General features: G+C 39.8%; 1 protein-coding gene across 1 annotated transcript in view; it reads right to left on the bottom strand.

Annotated features, from left to right (window-relative positions):
• Positions 1 to 18,493, bottom strand: part of LOC124777183 (intraflagellar transport protein 80 homolog) — a 430,351-nt gene that overhangs the window by 144,167 nt on the left and 267,691 nt on the right. The window contains exon 11 of the mRNA XM_047252496.1: positions 1,554 to 1,701. Within this exon, the coding sequence (XP_047108452.1) occupies positions 1,554 to 1,701 (148 nt within the window). The remainder of the gene's footprint in view (positions 1 to 1,553; positions 1,702 to 18,493) is intronic.

The following is an 18,493-nucleotide window of genomic DNA, read 5'->3' as shown; positions in this document are numbered from 1 at the left end:
ATGAGGCAACAGTTTGTTGCGAAAGCTTGAATTTCATGTGTATGTTTGTGTGTCTATCGACCTGCCAGCACTTTCGTTCGGTAAGTCACATCATCTGTGTTTTTAGATATATTTTTCCCACGTGGAATGTTTCCCTCTATTATATTCTAATCATTTAGGTAGTTATATAAAAATGTAGAAATTAGTTATGTTCACTCATTCACACGGGTGGCAAGGGAGCGGAAAGTTTGAGATCACAGAAATTTTAAAGTGTGCGCAAAGGTTACCAAGCTAACATTTCTGCTCCCTCAGTGTTAGGTATGAATAAGTAAACTTAGTGAGTCATGGTGTTGCTCTTGTAGCCATTAATCTTACGTAAGATGTTGTTCTGTAAACCCATGTTTTTTTACGTATTGAACATAATATTTGTTTCAGCTTGGACTTGTGCACCTTCTGTCTGATGTATTCATTGGGCTGCAGGTGGCTTTGCAGTGCAGCAGTAAATGTTATGACTTCAGAATAAGTGCACACAGACATCATCACCAACCACAGCTCCAAGGAATATGCCAGACAGATGATTCCATGAGCCCAAATGAACAACGTTGAAGAAGAGAATGTCAAGCTTGGATGTATACTTTAGGCAGTCTCTTGTCTTAAGTCTCGGGATAGACCCCTTACTATAGCATTTCTTGTGACATCATGTGTAATGCAATTGAGTCTGAAACTAAAATAATTTGTCTATGAGAACGCCCTGTCTACTGATTTAAGTAGAATGTGCAAATTACTGTTTTGTGTGTTGTACTAAAGTTCAAAAACTGTACAGAAGTAATGTAAGATTGGCACAGTCACAGTTCAATGCAGTATCACTTACATCAAATTCATGTGGCACTCCCGTAAACTTTATGATGATGATGGTTTGTGTTTATGGCACATGACAGTTTCATCATCAGTGTCCTTACCGTTTTCAGTGAAATCTGAGTGTGGTTACAATAAACAAAATATCTTTGAAACAACAGTAAAAGTCCTTTATGATTGAAACATAAGAAGTCCTATAAACCCATCTTAAAAGAGTGTCAATAAAATGCTGAATGTTTGTTGAAATTTAAATTAAGTCAAATCAGTGAACCCTAAAAACTGTATGTAAAAACAATTATTCTGGTAAAATGGCTGATGGACCATGGACCACTGACTAGAAAACCATGGGAAAAAAAAAGACGGATAAAATACATGTTTTCAAAATGATTGTTTTCAAACTATCATCATTCAAAAGTTGAAACAGTTAGAGAAAAAGAGTGAAATAGTTTACGGAAAGAAAAATGATATGATGAAAAAAGGAAGTGACATCTGGAGTCTTTAGACAGTTGTTGTAAGAAAGAAATAATAGTCTTTTGGGTTTCAATTTAAACATTTTCTAATTAACATATTTTACACTAGTACCGAAACCTTATAGAGTGTCGTAAGACAAATAAAAATTTTAAAGAAAATAATACAGTAATAAAATGTGCATTAACTTGAAATAGTAATGCATTAAACATAGTGTTAACAAATACATTTCTCAAAAATATCTGTCTCACCTGATGTCTTTTACTAACACTGTCTTCTTAACAAGCCTCTTATCAATGTGCAAAACAGGAGGATAATACCAGACAGACAGTCTTGTATCTTGAATGGCAGCCAAAATGTTGGCATCACAATTCCACCTCAGACATTGGACCATTGATCCTTTAAACAGAACATAGAGCTTCAGTGTTTGATTTCACAAATTGTGCATGAGATACAATGGTTAATTTAGTAAGAAATGTTGTAAATAACAGCATTAGCGATGGAAGATAACAAACACAATTGTGGAAAGGACATATTATACATACACAATTGTAAAAAAGAATTCAGGTATGGAAAGAGCAGTTGGTTTCTTCCTCAGTAAGTGCACCACCTCTGATAACAACACTGGATATGAAGCAGTAAATCTGTTTATACATGGATGGAAAGAAGAAACAGCATTGTTCTTGCTGAGCCAACCATTTTGACATGTGGTCACTAGTTCATGTGATTCACAGAAATTAAATGAGAATGAGATGATTTGCTTTTGAACATACAGTGCCTGACCAAAAAAGTGAAGCACCCAGAAGATATGGCAGGATGTCAAGGTAACTTTGTACACATTGTACACATTCACACTGTAGGTAGGTAGATAAGGGATTAGAGCTGCAAGTCTTTGCACCAGGTTGAATAGCCACAAGAGGGTATTAGTGTTGTTTGTGTTTAGTGCTGTCACCAAGACTGTTGGGGTATATAAGGGGTGTGAATCACATCAGATGTTGAGTGATCACTGTGAAGAACATGGAGATGCTGTGTATTTGTTTGTGACAGAGCAATCAGCACTGCCTGATACTGAAAAGGACCTCACTGTCGATATGCATTTGGCTGGTTGGTTGAAACATGTAATATCCCGATTTCTGGAGTATTCAGATGTCACAGTGGCCCAATACTGGACTGAATGGAAACTTGAGGGCTCATCATCAAAGTTCCAGTCAAGCCATCTGGCAACCACAAGGGAAGATTGTCATATTATGCACCATGCACATCATAACCCCTTCACATCTGCACCTGCAATCCAGGAACAAGTAATGGTCTCCCTGCAAATTTCTCTGTCATCCCTCACCATTGGTTGGAGACTAGCCAGACTAGTTACTTATCATATGACAAGTAGGCTCTTGTCAACACCATAAGGCAGATGACTGCATTTAGAACGGTGTTGTGACCAGAAAGCACAGACTGCTGATTAATGGCATCACATTAGGTTCAGGACTGCAGATGAATGGTGTCTAGCACTGACTGCCCTTGGTGGCCATCACTGGCAAGTATGACAGAGACCTGGCAAGAAGACTCATTCTCCCAATGTTTTGGAGAGGCACAGTGGTGTTACTCCTGGCACCATGGTGCGAAGATCCATCAGGTATGATTTCAGGTCACAGCTGATAGTCATTGAAGGAACTGTGCCAGCTTAACAGTATATCATGTACATCCCATGCCCTTATGTGTTACTTCTTGTGTGACAGTATTGTGCGTCATCTTTTATCCGGGCAATGCTCGTGCACACATCGTGTGTCTATCATCTGTTGGCATGATGCTGAGTTACTCTACTGCCAGCAAGAGTTTGTAATCTCTGAAGTAACATAAGATATGCCCTGAGCTCATCAGTATTTTGTTTTCTCCTCCCATTCTGGGCGCTTCAGTTTTCTTGTCAGGTAAAGTAGGTAGGTAATGAACAGATCTAGTCCAAATATCGAACTTTTCAGGGCAGCACATGTAAGGTCTCCTCACTCCGAATTAAGTTTCATTTCTGTAATATCATTTTTAACATAGTCTTCTGTTTTTTTTTTAGCAGAATTTTATGGTCTTGTCAGTGGCACAGATAATGTGAGCTGATGATTTCCTTGCTTAGTTCTCCCATAAGAGAGCCAGTGCAAACAAACATTGCAATCTTTATAGAAAAACCTTAACAGAAGGCAAACTGACCAGCTGTCAAAAGGATATTGCCAGTGAAGTGGTGCAAAATTCTGTTATAGGCTAACTAATCAAAAATGTTTGAGAACATGGAAGGCTGGGGATGGTTAGGTAGTTGAAGGTCATACACTTATTTCTGTTTTTATATAAATACATATTACCATGGGATATCAACTCATCACTAGCAGGACAGCAAATGTATTTTATTTGGGAAATAAATGCTCTCTCAGTGACATCAAGTTCACACAAAATTAAAGTACTTTGGTTAATGGAGGTTTGGTATAGTGAGGGTGACAGATGGGAGGGAGAGGCAACAGTGGCATGGGATATGGATGTGCCATTGGTGCAGGCAGGGGTAGTTGGCCCTAGTGCTTGGTGACGTAAAGGACTGATTTAGAATGGGTGGCAGATATAGAACAGAAAAAGACGGAGACCACGGAGAAGAGGGTGTGGATGCAGGATGAGCAAAGTTGGGGCTGGAGCAGGAGTGGTGTTACATATCACTTAGGAATGGTAATGTGTAACCCTAAGTTTTACCTTTCAGACAAATGGTACTCACAAACAATGAAACAGTACAATGAATTATCATGTAGGATAGTGCACCCACTGTTCAGATTTGTTCATTATTGTCATGTGGCAACCCGTTAAATTCTGATGACCATGACAGGGTCCACAAAAGGGTGAACATAGAACTATAGCCTTTACCAGTCTAAGTCTCAGTTAGCATGAGTTGAATTACTCAGCAACTGAAAAATAATCACTATCTATTGTTTAGAGGCTAAAAAAATTTCAGAATCTAACATGGACCAATCAAGTTTTGTCATTTTCAATGGAGATTAGATTATTACACAGTTGATTAGTGGGACAGGTTTAATTTTTACAAGAATAAAACAGAAATTAATTAGATTAAAGCTTCTTGGCCCACTCCTGTGATAACCATCAGATATGAGTAATAAAAGTAGAACTGAAGGTCCTGTAGCCATATTTAGAGTTACTTTGATATACGTACAAGTACTGACAGCCAAGCTCACTATATCAATGGCCTCATCCACAAGAACACATGGCAACATGAACGTGCACATTGTTGGTGCAGCTTCTCATATCCCAAATTCTTTCTGCCGATAACTATAATTATTCCTATTCATCCCATTTCTCCCACTGCCCTTGGATAATTTTGCATGTTATTCTCAACACATACCTGAGCCACACCAACTTTTCAACATTGACCTAATGAATCTCCTCTCCCCTCTCTCACTTCCCTTATCCCAGTACGTGCATATTCCCACAGCTCATTTGTTCCATACATTTTTTGCACATATGTTTACATTTTTCGCACATTTATTTGTGCATTTCACATATTTGTAAGTACTTGTACATATTTTTATGTATTTGCATTTTAAAGTATTTCTATGTGTATTTTTCTGTTATCCAGCTCCCCTCACAACCACCTAACACCTTCATTCATCCATTTCCTATGTCATTTCCTGTTTCCCCAATGCCATCCCCACCACATTGGACCTACGCCCCAACTTTATGAACTAGTTCAGAAAAGTGTCCCTTCCTCTTGCTAAAACCAGACCCATGCACTGTTCCTTGAATGTTGCCTAAGCCAAGGAATCCCCCCAAATTGTTTAACCAACCATAAAAGTTCCTTACTCTGGATCCTACCCCTCCTTTCACAATGACCTTCCTCTTTTCAGGTTCTGACAGTCTCTGTTTCTCACAAAGCTGATACTGCAAAAACACATCTCCATGGCACAGGTATCCGACAACCACCTCTGTTCTCTCCACAAGATACTGCTGCTGTGCAATCCGTACCACATACTCTGTAGAGCAAAGAAACTGGTACACCTGCCTAATATCATGTAGGACACTGTGAGCAGCAGAAGTGTTGCAACATGGCATGGCATGGGCTCAAATAATGTCTGAAGTATTGCTGGAGGGAATTGATACCATGAATCCTGCAGGGCTGTCTATAAATCCATAAGAGTATGAGGGGGTGGAGATCTCTTCTGAACAGGACATTGCAAGGGATCCCCAATATGCTCAATAATGTTCGTGTCTGGAGAGTTTGGCAGCTAGCAGAAGTGTTTAAACTCGCAAGAGTGTTCTTGGAGCCACTCTGTAGCAATTGTGGACATATGGGGTGTTGCATTGTCCTGCTGGAATTGCCCAAGTCTGTCGGAATGCACAATGGACTTGAATGGATGCACGTGATCAGACAGGATGCTTACGTACGTTTCACATGTCACAGTCATATCTAGATGTATCAGTGGTCCCACATCACTCCAACTCAACACGTCCCACACAGTTACAGAGCCTCCACCAGCTTGAACAGTTCCCTGCTGACATGCAGGGTCCATGGATTTATGAGGCTGTCTCCATACCATTCATGTCCAATCACTCAATACAGTTTGGAATGAGACTTGTCCAATAAGACAACATGTTTACAGTCATCAACAGTCCAATGTCAGTGTTGATGGGCCCAGGTGAGGCATAAAGCTTTGTGTCATGCAGTCATCAAGGGTACATGAGTGAGCCTTCGAATCCAAAAGCCTATCTCGATGATGCTTCATTGAATTGTTTGCATCCTGACACTTTTTAATAGCCCAGCATTGAAATCTGCAGCAGTTTGCAGAAGGTTTGGACTGTTGACATGTTGAACGATACTCTTCCGTCATTGTTGGTCCCGTTCTTGCAGGATCTTTTCTGGCCGCAACGATGTCAGAGATTTGATGTTTTATCAGATACCTGATATTCACAGTACACTCTTGGAATGGTCATAAGACACAATCCCCACTTCATCACTACCTCAGAGATGCTGTGTCCCATCGCTCGAGTGCCGACTGTAACGCCATGATCAGCCTCACTTAAATCTTGATAAGCTGCCATTGTAACAGCAGTAACCAATCTAACAACTGCACCAGATACTTGTCTTATATAGGCACTTCCAACTGCAGCGCCATATTCTATCTGTCTGCCGTATTCTGTCTGTTTACATATCTCTGTATTTGAATATGCATACCTATACCAGTTTTTTTTTTGTGCTTCAGTGTATATCACATTCCTGAAACTGAATCCCTTGCCCCCCAAGAACCTGGAAGAGCATTACAGACAACATTTCAATAAGTTATCCAATCTGTTGACATCCTACTTCAGTCTTGGGGCTACACTTTCCAACCCCGACTGTATCCACAGTGTTCCTCATTGTCAACTCTTCACAGCACCCAGCCCCAGCCTAGTTGATCTCTTCAGCTTGCTACATCTCCCAAAAATCCCTACCAACACTACACAAAATCCAGAGTCGAAACAGTCCTGGAACACTGCTGTTAATCTTTCCACTGAAATCCTCAGACCCATAGATGTTTCTATCCTATCCAGATGCCTTGCCCTCAGCCCTGCACCCAAACTTGATCATAATGGACTTTTAAAAGACTTATTTTCCTTCACCTGATCCCTACAACAGAAACACTTCCTTGCCACCAATCCCTCCAACCAAATCCCAAAATTGAACCCTGTGTCTCCCAGTTCATACTGCCATCCGACACCCCCCCCCCCCCCCCCCCCCTCAATGCGGCCCCCGTTACCCACCTAACCATCTACACCATCTACCCTGCAGGAATTCCTCACCTCCAAATTTGTGTCACCATACTTCTCTTCCTAAGAACACCAACCTTTCAGCAGGAGAAAGAATAGCCATACACAGCCTAAGAACACATACTGACATAATAATTCTACCTGTGGAAAAAAGGTTCCACCACTGGTGTGATGAACCACAGTGACTATCTGGCAGAAGGTTTCTGCTAATTGTCTGACTTGTCCACCTTTAAACTCTGCCAGAGTGATCCCATCTCAGAAGTCCTACATAAATTCTAATCCTCGCTTAAGGCCTTAGGGCCTTCACAGGACCTCTCCCCTGAATCTTTTTCCCTCCTTATCTATATGACACCCCATACACCACCTTTTTCATGCTCCCTAAAGTCTACAAACCCAACAATCCTGTAGCTAATTAATTATGCACCCACTGACCAACACCTCCAACCGATTCCACAAAATCTAGCCCTACCATCTCAAAGATACCACCCACTTCCTCCACCGACTTTTCACCATCCCCAACCCTTTATCCCCCGCACCCCTACATACTCTTGTTGATGACACTTTCCTATACACCAACATCCCTCATGGCCATGGTCTTGCTGTTACTGAACATTACCTTGTCAAACACACTTCAGATTCTAAACCCACTATCTCATTCCTCATACAACTCACTAACTTTATCCTAACACACAACTACAAGGTATATAAACAAATGCGGCACAGCTAATGACACCTGCATCACACCATCCTATACCAACCTATTTATGGGCTATCTGGAGGAAACCTTCCTAACCTCCCAAAACCTGTGGTCTTGTTAAGGTTCACTGATGATATCTTCATCATCTGAACTTAGGTCCAAGACACCCTATCCTCATTCCTCCACAGCCTCAAGACCTACTCTCCCATCTGCTTCAACTGGTCCTCCTCAACCCTATGTGCCACCTTCCTGGACATTGACCTCCTCCTTTCTGATGCCTCCATCCACACTTCTGTCCACATTAAAGCCAACAAACACCAACAGTACTTGCATTTCGATAAATGTCATCCGTTTCACACCAAAAAATCCCTCCCACAGAGTCTGGCCACCCAGGGCCAGGATACCTGCTGTGACAAGAACTTCTTTGTTCAGACTCTCATCAAGGTCTATGCAGACAGGCACTATCCCCCAGACCCAATGCGCAAACAGATCTCCCATGCCATTTCCCACACCCCAAGAACCAGCACAAAGGAGTGCACTTTCATCACCCAATAACATTCCAGACAGGAACAATTGAACTATATCCTTCATCAGGACATTGATTACCTATCAACATGCCTTCAAATGAGGGGCAGCCTACCCAAGACCTTGCCTACCACACCTAAAGTGGTGTTCCGTCACCCACCCAACCTTCACAAAATCCTAGTCCATCCATATGCCACTCCGAATTCCAATCCTTCTCAAGGATCATATTCCTGCATGAGAAACAGGTGCAAGACCTGCCCAATCAATCCATCCATCCAGCACTTCCTATTCCAATCCTGTCACAGGCTTATCCTACCCCATCAGAGGCCAGGCCACCAGTGAAAGCAGCCATGTCATATACCATCTCAGCAGCAATCATTATGCAGCTTTTTATATTGGTATGACTACCAACCAGCAGACCACCAGAATGCATGGCCACAACCAAGTTGTGGCTAAGAGCAAAGTGGACCACCCTATGTCACAACATGCAGTAGACCATAACATACTTGATTTCAAACAGTGCTTCACAGTCCAGGCCATCTGAATCCTCACCTCCACCACAAGCTTTCCTGAACTACACAGATGGGAATTATCCTGTTATCCTTACAATACATTCTCCACTTCCAAAATTATTCCAGGCTCAACCTGTGGTAACCTACAGCCCCACAACCTCCACCCAACAGTTTCCACTTCCTCTGTCCAATGCCCTCCTCCAAATTCACATTCCCTCACCCTCATTGTGCGCCACTCTCTCCCAACACATACACCAGTCTTTCTGCCTCTCTGCTCCTCTCCTTTTCCGCTCCCCTTTCTCAACCCCCAACCCCACATCACCCTGAAGCTGCAGCTGGCAGCCTTTCCCTGTTACCTTCTAGTCCATGTATGCTCCACCAGACTCTGCTCTTCCCTCCTCCCACGTATACCTAGCTACCCCCCCGCCCCTTTCCTTCCGAGCTCCATGGTGTGAGAGAATAAAATATCAGTGTAGCCTTCAAGCGGTGGAATAATCAGTTTTAGTGTTGGCTGTCTACAGAATATGTAGCTGTGAGAAGCAGATTATGTAACAGCAACACAAAGTGGTACAGTGCTGATAACTCTGTTAAAAGTGGTAGGTGGACCAAAAAATAAAATTAAAGAAAAGTCTGTAATTATTTATCGTGCAAGCAATGTGATAAAATATTATGCACTTGTGAAAGTTATTACTTATTTGCAGAAATTAATATATCACTTAAGCATAATAAATGACTTTGTCATAAGATCATCCACCTAAGTGGGACAATATGTGATGTTATACAACACACTGGAAGAGTGGTGGCTACTTTTCCAAAGAATGATATTCAAAAACAATAAAACCATACAATGAAATATGACATATGATAGCACATGTACTGTGCTGATTTATTATTTACTTTCATGTGACAAGCCATGTCAAGGGAGAAAGTGTGTTATCAAGGTGAGATGGAGCTCACAGTAACCATGCAGGAAGAAGTATCTGCATGGGAGTTTGTGTACGCTCCATACATTGCCAGCCCAGGAAGGAGTATAGTGCTTCAGTTCAGAAATAAAAGCCAAAACTAAACAATGCTGAGATTTACTTTTGAAGGCAAAGCACAGTGTAATATAATTAGTATTCCATACTTTAAACCAAGACTGTCAAATTGACATTCACATTCTGTGCTATGATGTTACTGTTAATGCTCTCATGGAATCAACTGTTCATTGTGAGAAGAGTACTGTAATGAATTGAGAGAATGTATTAGCTTGTATATGTTTGAGAAAAAAATGAATAGTGTGCTAAAAATTTGTGTTATACATATATACATTTACATCTATATGTCACAAACCATGGTGAAGCGCATGGTAGATGGTACACCCCACTGTACCAGTTGGTAGAGTTTCTTCCTATTCTCTTCACGTATGGAGTGTGTGAAGAATGATTGTTAAATGCCTCTGTGCCTGCTGTAATTGATTTCACCATGGCCTCATGATCCATACATGAGCAATATGTAACGGTTTGTATTATATTACTGGAGTCACCATTTAAAGCCAGTTCTTGAACCATTTTAACTATCTCAGGACACTTTTTGTCTGTCTTCAAGAGTCTGCCAACTCGGTTTCTTCGGGTTCTCTGTGACTCTCTCTCTCATGGATCAAACAAAAGCGTGACCATTTGTGCTGCCTTCCTCTGTATACATTGGTATCCCCATATAATTATTTTTGGTACAGGTCCCATAGATTTGAATAATATTCTAGAATGGGTCACACGTGTGATTTGTAACTAATCTCATTTGTATACTTCTTGCAGTTCCCCAGTACTCTATCAATAAACTGCAGTCTGCCACCTGCTTTACCGTGACTGATCCTCATTTCTTTTTCGATTTCTTCAAATTTTTCATTCTGCCATTTCATCTTAGCTTCAGTGCACTTCCTATTTATTTCATTCCTCAGTGAGATATATTTCTGTATTCCTGAAATTCACTGAACATTTTTCTACTTCCTTCTCTCATCAATCAACTGAAGTATTTCATCAGTTACCCTTGGTTTCTGTGCTGATACCTTCTTTGTACCCATGTTTTTCTTTCCAACTTTTATGATTGCCCGTAAATGAAGCAGGCAAAATGGAATACAAACGTCTCAAAAAATGATATCGACAGGAGGTGCAAAATGGCTAATCAGGGATGGCTAGAGGACAAATGTAAGGATGTAGAGGCTTATCTCACTAGGGGTAAGACAGATACTGCCTACAGGAGAATTAAAGAGACCTTTGGAGAAAGGAGAACCACTTGCATGAATATCAAGAGCTTTGATGATAACCCAGTTCTAAGCAAAGAAGGGAAAGCAGAAAGGTGGAAGGAGTATATAGAGGGCCTACACAAGGGCGATGTACTTGAGGACAATATTATGGAAATGGAAGAGGAGGTAGATGAAGATGAAATGGGAGATATGATATTGCGTGAAGAGTTTGACAGAGCACTGAAAGACCTGAGTCAAAACAAGGCCCCCAGAGTAGACAACATTCCATTAGAACTACTGACAGCCTTGGGAGAGCCAGTCCTGACAAAACTCTACCATTTGGTGAGCAAGATGTATGAGACAGGCGAAATACCCTCAGACTTCAAGAAGAATATAATAATTCCAATCCCAAAGAAAGCAGGTGTTGACAGATGTGAAAATTACCGAACTATCAGTTTAATAAGTCACAGCTGGAAAACACTAACGCGAATTCTTTACAGATGAATGGAAAAACTGATAGAAGCTGACCTCGGGGAAGATCAGTTTGGATTCCGTAGAAATGTTGGAACACGTGAGGCAATACTGACCCTACAACTTATCTTAGAAGAAAGATTAAGAAAGGCAAACCTACATTTCTAGCATTTGTAGACTTAGAGAAAGCTTTTGACAATGTTGATTGGAATACTCTCTTTCAAATTCTGAAGGTGGCAGGGGTAAAATACAGAGAGCGAAAGGCTATTTACAATTTGTACAGAAAGCAGATGGCAGTTATAAGAGTCGAGGGACATCAAAGGGAAGCAGTGGTTGGGAAGGGAGTGAGACAGGGTTGTAGCCTATCCCCGATGTTATTCAATCTGTATATTGAGCAAGCAATAAAGGAAACAAAAGAAAAGTTCGGAGTAGGTATTAAAATCCATGGAGAAGAAATAAAAACTTTGAGGTTCGCCGATGACATTGTAATTCTGTCAGAGATAGCAAAGGACTTGGAAGAGCAGTTGAACGGTACGGACAGTGTCTTGAAAGGAGGGTATAAGATGAACATTAACAAAATCAAAATGAGGATAATGGAATGTAGTCGAATTAAGTCAGGTGCTGCTGAGGGAATTAGATTAGGAAATGAGACACTTAAAGTAGTAAAGGAGTTTTGCTATTTGGGGAGCAAAATAACTGATGATGGTCGAAGTAGAGAGGATATAAAATGTAGACTGGCAATGGCAAGGAAAGCGTTTCTTAAGAAGAGAAATTTGTTAACATCGAGTATTGATTTAAGTGTCAGGAAGTCATTTCTGAAAGTATTTGTATGGAGTGTAGCCATGTATGGAAGTGAAACGTGGACGAGAAATAGCTTAGACAAGAAGAGAATAGAAGCTTTCAAAATGTGGTGCTACAGAAGAATGCTGAAGATTAGATGGGTTGATCACATAACTAATGAGGAGGTATTGAATAGAATTGGGGAGAAGAGGAGTTTGTGGCACAACTTGACTAGAAGAAGGGATCGGTTGGTAGGACATGTTCTGAGACATCGAGGGATCACCAATTTAGTATTGGAGGGCAGCGTGGAGGGTAAAAATCGTAGAGGGAGACCAAGAGATGAATACACTAAGCAGATTCAGAAGGATGTAGGTTGCAGTAGGTACTGGGAGATGAAGAAGCTTGCACAGGATAGAGTAGCATGGAGAGCTGCATCAAACCAGTCTCAGGACCGAAGACCACAACAACAACATATGTTTTTGTTTCCAACTTCTGTGCCCGCCATTTTTAGAGATGTCCATTCCTCTTCAACTGTACTGCCTACTAAGATATTCCTTATCCCTTGGACATCTGCAAGTGTATCCCTCCATTCCTTTGTGCTTTCACATCCCACTTCTTTGTACAATGATTCTTCCTGACTAGTCTCTTAAATTTCACCCTACTGTTCGTCATTACCAAATTGTGATCTGAGTCTTTATCTGCCCTGGGTACACCTTACAATCCAATATCTGATTTCAGATTCTCTGCCTTACCATGATATAATCTAACTGAAATATTCCTGTTTCTCCTGGCCTTTTCCAAAAACATCTCCTATTCTTGTTATTCTTGAACAGAGTATTAGCTGTTATTACTTGAAATTTATTTAAGAACTCAATTAGTCTTTCTCCTCTCTCATTCCTTGTCACAAGCCTATATTCACCTTTAATCTTTTCTTGTACTCCTTCCCCTACAACTACAGTCCAGTCTGCCATAACTATTAGATTTTCATCTCAATTTACGTACTGTATTACTCTTTCAATAACCTCATACACTTTCTCTGTCTCTTCATCTTCAGCTTGCGACATCGGCATTGTAAGGTAACGGAGGATAATATGGAGCTCTTTCAAGTAGTTCGTAATTTAAATTTAAAGTACAGCAGCAGAAATAATATGTTGGGCTGATGTACTTCAATCAAAATGTTCCATAGTGGAATTAAGTAATAAAGATGTTTAGAACAACTGCAAAGTAAGTCGTTATTTTATTATGAAGACACCATTCAGTTTTGATCTTTGTAGTGCCACACAAATATTTGTATGTCTCATATTTTGTGCAAAGACTTCATTAAATAAAGGTTGAGGGTGAAACTGTGCCAAAACATGGAGTTATTCCTCATTATGTAAATCTGATAGCATGTCATAAATTAGTTCTGATTTTAATTTTCTGGGATTAAGAATAAAATTATGTATTAAATACAGAGTGAAAATAGTGTAATGCAAAATGGACATGAAAATACTTATTTTGTTTTTTGATGAGTGTTCATAGTTCTGTTGCATAGTGTTTCTATTTTTTTTTTTTTTTTTTAAATTGCAATGAATTATAAAATTATGTGGTGATAAAAGTGTGTAAAAGTATATAATGTATTTAGGTTTAAGTATTTAAATCATATAAAAATTGTAAACGAATTGTGGCCATGTTTAGGAATTATTTTGATTAATGTAGTGTCACGGGACCTGATTCAGGACTGGGGATATGAACAGAAAAATTGGTTCTTTGTCCATTGTGGTGGTAAGTTCAGAGTGGCAAAGTGCCACGAGTGTAAGCATGGACACCAGTGTAAGTGAATAAACTGTGAAGGAACAACGTGAAAGTGTGTAGGTGCGAGACAATAAACCATGTGTACAAATTGCATCGATTATTATTAACATCCATGGCCACAAAGTTAGAAAAGTTTCAATCTGAACTTGTATAGTGTACCTCATCTTGCGCAAGGTTGTGCTATAGACAATTGTGTATTCAGTTCACTGCTGCTCAAAGGCTAGCCAATATATGACTCAGTATTAGGTGTGCAGGGTGCAAATGCAACCGTTCACTACCAACCCCCTTTGCAGATGAGCCATCTGAAAAATAGGTAGTGAATGAGCCCGAGTACAGTTGCAGCATGTATACCAGAACTATTGTTGTAAATGTTTGTTTGCTGTCTATCACTGAACTGTTCACAGGAAGACACTGTCTGCCCTACTGATCTATTTGTAACAAATCCTACTCCCATTATGCCATTTTCTGCTGCTGTTGACATTACCCTATACTCATCTGACCAGAAATCCTTGTCCTCTTTCAATTTCATTTCACTGACTCCTACTATATCAGACTGAGCCTTCACATTTCCCTTCTCAGATTTTCTAGCTTCCCCACCATGTTCAAGCTTCTAACATTCCACACCCCAACTCATAGAACATTATCCTTTCATTGGCTATTCAATGTTTTTCTCATGGTCAACTTCCCCTTGGCAGTCCCCTCCCAGAGATTCGAATGGGGGACTATTCTGGAATCTTTTGCCAATGGGGACATCATTATGACACTTTTTCAATTACAGGCCACATATCCTGTAGATACAAGTCATGTGTCTTTAATGCAGTGGTCTCCATTGCCTTCTGCATCCTAATGCAATTGATCATTGCTGATTCTTCTGCTTTTAGAGGCAGTTTTCCAACCCAAGGACAAGAGAGTGACTTAACCTCTGTCCATTTCTCTGCCCTCTTTGACAAGGCAGTTGATAGACTGGGGGTGACTTCTTATGTTGGAAGTCTTCAGCTGGCGATGTTGATTATTAATCAAAATTTAAGCGGTGGCGGATTTTGGACCTGGGACTGAGGACATTCTGATTACTGATCAAAGACACTACCCCTTGACCATACGTGCATTGCAACCCTACAAAGTGTAATACCCAGGTATTTGTTGGAGTTTGGCAATTCCAGCTGTGACTCACTGACATAATAGTCATAGAATACTATGTTGTTTTTGTTTTGTGAACTGCACAAATTTACATTTCTAAGTATATAAAGCAAGCTCCCAATTTTTGCACGACTTTGAAATTTTATCAAGATCTGACTGAATATTTTGTGCCGCTTCTTTCAGACCGTACTTCATTATAGATAACAGCTCGTGTGCAGAAAGTCAGAAGTTACTATTAATCTTGTCTGTAAGGTCATTAATATACAACTTGACCAGTAAGGATCCCAACACACTTCCTTGGGGCACACCCAAAGTTATTTCTACATCTGATAATGACTCTGCATCCAAGATAACTTGCTGCATCCTCCCTGCCAAGAAATTCTCAATCCAGTCACAAATTTTGCTTGGTACTCCATATAATTGTGCTTTTGACAATAGCTGTAGATTTGGTACTGAGTCAGATGTTTCTTAGAAATCAAGAAATGCCTCATCTACCAGACTCCCTTGATTGAAAGTTTTCAGTATGTCATGCGAGAAAAAAAGGATTGGTACTCACCACATAGCGGAGATGCTGAGTCGCAGACAGGCATGACAAAAAGATTGTAACAAATAAGCTTTCAGCCATCAAGGCCTTTGTCAAAAATAGAGTACAGACACAAACACACTTACGCAAACGCATCTCACACACACAACTCAGCATCTCTGCTGTATGTTGAGTAGCAACTTTCTTTTTCATAATATTGTTACATTTCATCCTGGATTTTTCATTGTTTGAAAAAATGAGTTGGGTTTCACATTATTAATGTCTGGGAACGCATGCTGATTGGCATGGTGGAGGCCATTCTGTTTGAGATACCTCAGAATGTGTTCTAAGCTTCTACAAAAAATTGATGTAAATGATATTGGATGGTAGTTTTGTGGATCAACACTACTACCCTTTTCGTAAATGAGTGTGACCTATGCTATTTCCAAGTACTGGGCACTTTCTTTTACTTGAGGCATCTATGATAAATTACAGTTAAAAGAGAACTCAGCAACAAATTGAGTATAGAATCTGATAGTGATTCGATCAGGCACTGAAGCTTTGTTCGGTTTTAATGATTTCAGCTGCTTCTCAATGCCATTGACACTAACACTTATTTCACTCATCTTTCTGGTGGTACGAGAATTAAGTTGGAGCAAAACTCCTGGGTTTTCCTTTGTACAGTAATATTTAAAAACACAGTTAAGCATTTCTGCTTTTGCTTTGCTGTCTTCAACTTCAGTTCCAGTCTTCTCCATATGAGACTGGACACTAACTTCATTGCCACTAACAGTCTTTACATATGACCAGAATTTCTTTGTGTTTTGTGAAAGGTCATTTAACAATATTCTGCAATGGTAATCACTGAAGGTATCACATCTTGCTCTCTTGACAATGAAACACATTTCATTCAGCATCTCTATCTATTGCCCTATGCTTTTTCTTAATTTGTGATCATTACTGCCAGAACAGATTCATGGTCAATGTTAACAGTTTTGATGTGCACATCTTAAAAGAGGTCAGGTCTACTTGTTGCCAGAAGATCTAATATATTTTCATCATGAATGGGGATTCAAATTATCTGTTCTAGACAGTTTTCAATGGAGGAATTTAATAATGTACCAGTAGGCACTGAGCCTAACAGACGCACTAGCAGTGGTAGCAGAGTAGCATTTACTGATATACAGTAATTCAGGTTCTTTATTTCTGACCTGCTTCTGCATAGAAGTGAACTATATCTGTATATTTTACTATGTAGACCATTGATTAGCAAATTACTGTAAGTTTTTGTTTTTGTGTAAATATTGGTGCATGTCCTTGTGTAAGGTGGCTTCCTAGTGCAATTTTCCTGCTGTCAGACTGCCACATCATGCCACTAAGTTTAAATCTTGTGCTGGTACACAGTGTATAGTTTAGAATAGTTATCTCGTGCAGCAGCTTTTGGGTAAGCAGACTTTTTGGTAACAGTTAAGTGTAGATACATTCTCTTCAGTAGAGAAATTTATTTCTGTTTAAGAGCTTGCCATCTTAGGGCACAGCAAGAAACTGCAGAGCAGTTTTTAGTGTTTCTTTATTCTCCTTACTATATTTTGTGTACATTCCAAATCCAACAGCGCCATTTGCGATTTTATATCTATTTTTACACACTATGATATGACTAGGGACCAAGCTTGTTGTGAGCGGACACTCCTTACCTGGTGAGGAAAAGCATAGATCACACCTTTAGAATGGCTGAACTAAGTTTTTTTTAAATAATGTTTAACCTGTTTTAATGTAACCTGTGATACTTCATCCTTTACCTTAACCTATGTTGGAATTTACCTTTATCTGTGTCCAATTTTATTTACTGTCTGATCTGATGTTGCTACATCATGTCTAATGTGGTGATGATCAACGAGAAGTCTGCCAACTGGTTCTTGAGCAGTATATATTCTGGAAGTACCCTGCTGGTACTTAGCAATATAAATCTGATTTTATGGCTTGTTGCCATTGTGGCACCCAGTCTTTACAAGAAGGGAGAGAGAGAGAGAGGGAGGGAGAGAGAGAGAGGGAGGGAGAGAGGGGGAGAGAGAGAGCGGGAGGGAGAGAGAGAGAGAGAGAGAGAGAGAGAGAGAAAATTGGGATGACGACTACCAAGCCACGAGAACAAGGTGCCTTTGACAGTTATTGTGGGCAAATTCCTCTATCCATCCTTATGATTTCCTGACCTGAAATGTTCATGTCATTTCAGTTACTCTAAAGTCTGAGTTTGACTTGTAAAGAAAGAAGAACGTTTGGTCCTACAAGTGGTACAGTCATTATTTCTAGATGCATTTCAACAGTTGAAAACTGTCATAATTTTTCCATGAAAATAGATGTCTGAAAGGCTAACAATTACCATTTCTTGTAAATTGCTTGACAACTACCTTTACATGATACGATGTACACTATAATCATCAGTTTAATCTGGTCTATCTAGACTTAATACAAAGATATACTGTTACATGCAATATAATTCTTTATAATTACCCACTGTCATTGTATTCTAAAACTTACGAGTGTTTTATTCATATGTGCTGCTGCTTGAAATATCTTCTACCTCTACTTGACACAATGATATACTGTCAAGTGCAACATGGTTCTCAGTAACCACCTTTCATCAATGCTCTATTCCTTTCAAAAGAAATATATTTACTTTAATTAGATCTACAACTTACAAGCACAAAATTAGAACTAGCAATGTATTAACATAATTATACCATGATATAATG

Source organism: Schistocerca piceifrons, chromosome 2 (assembly GCF_021461385.2).
Source record: "Schistocerca piceifrons isolate TAMUIC-IGC-003096 chromosome 2, iqSchPice1.1, whole genome shotgun sequence".
NCBI lineage: Eukaryota > Metazoa > Arthropoda > Insecta > Orthoptera > Acrididae > Schistocerca > Schistocerca piceifrons.
The sequence above is the reverse complement of the archived record's forward strand: the minus strand, read 5'-3'. Positions and strand labels throughout refer to the sequence as shown.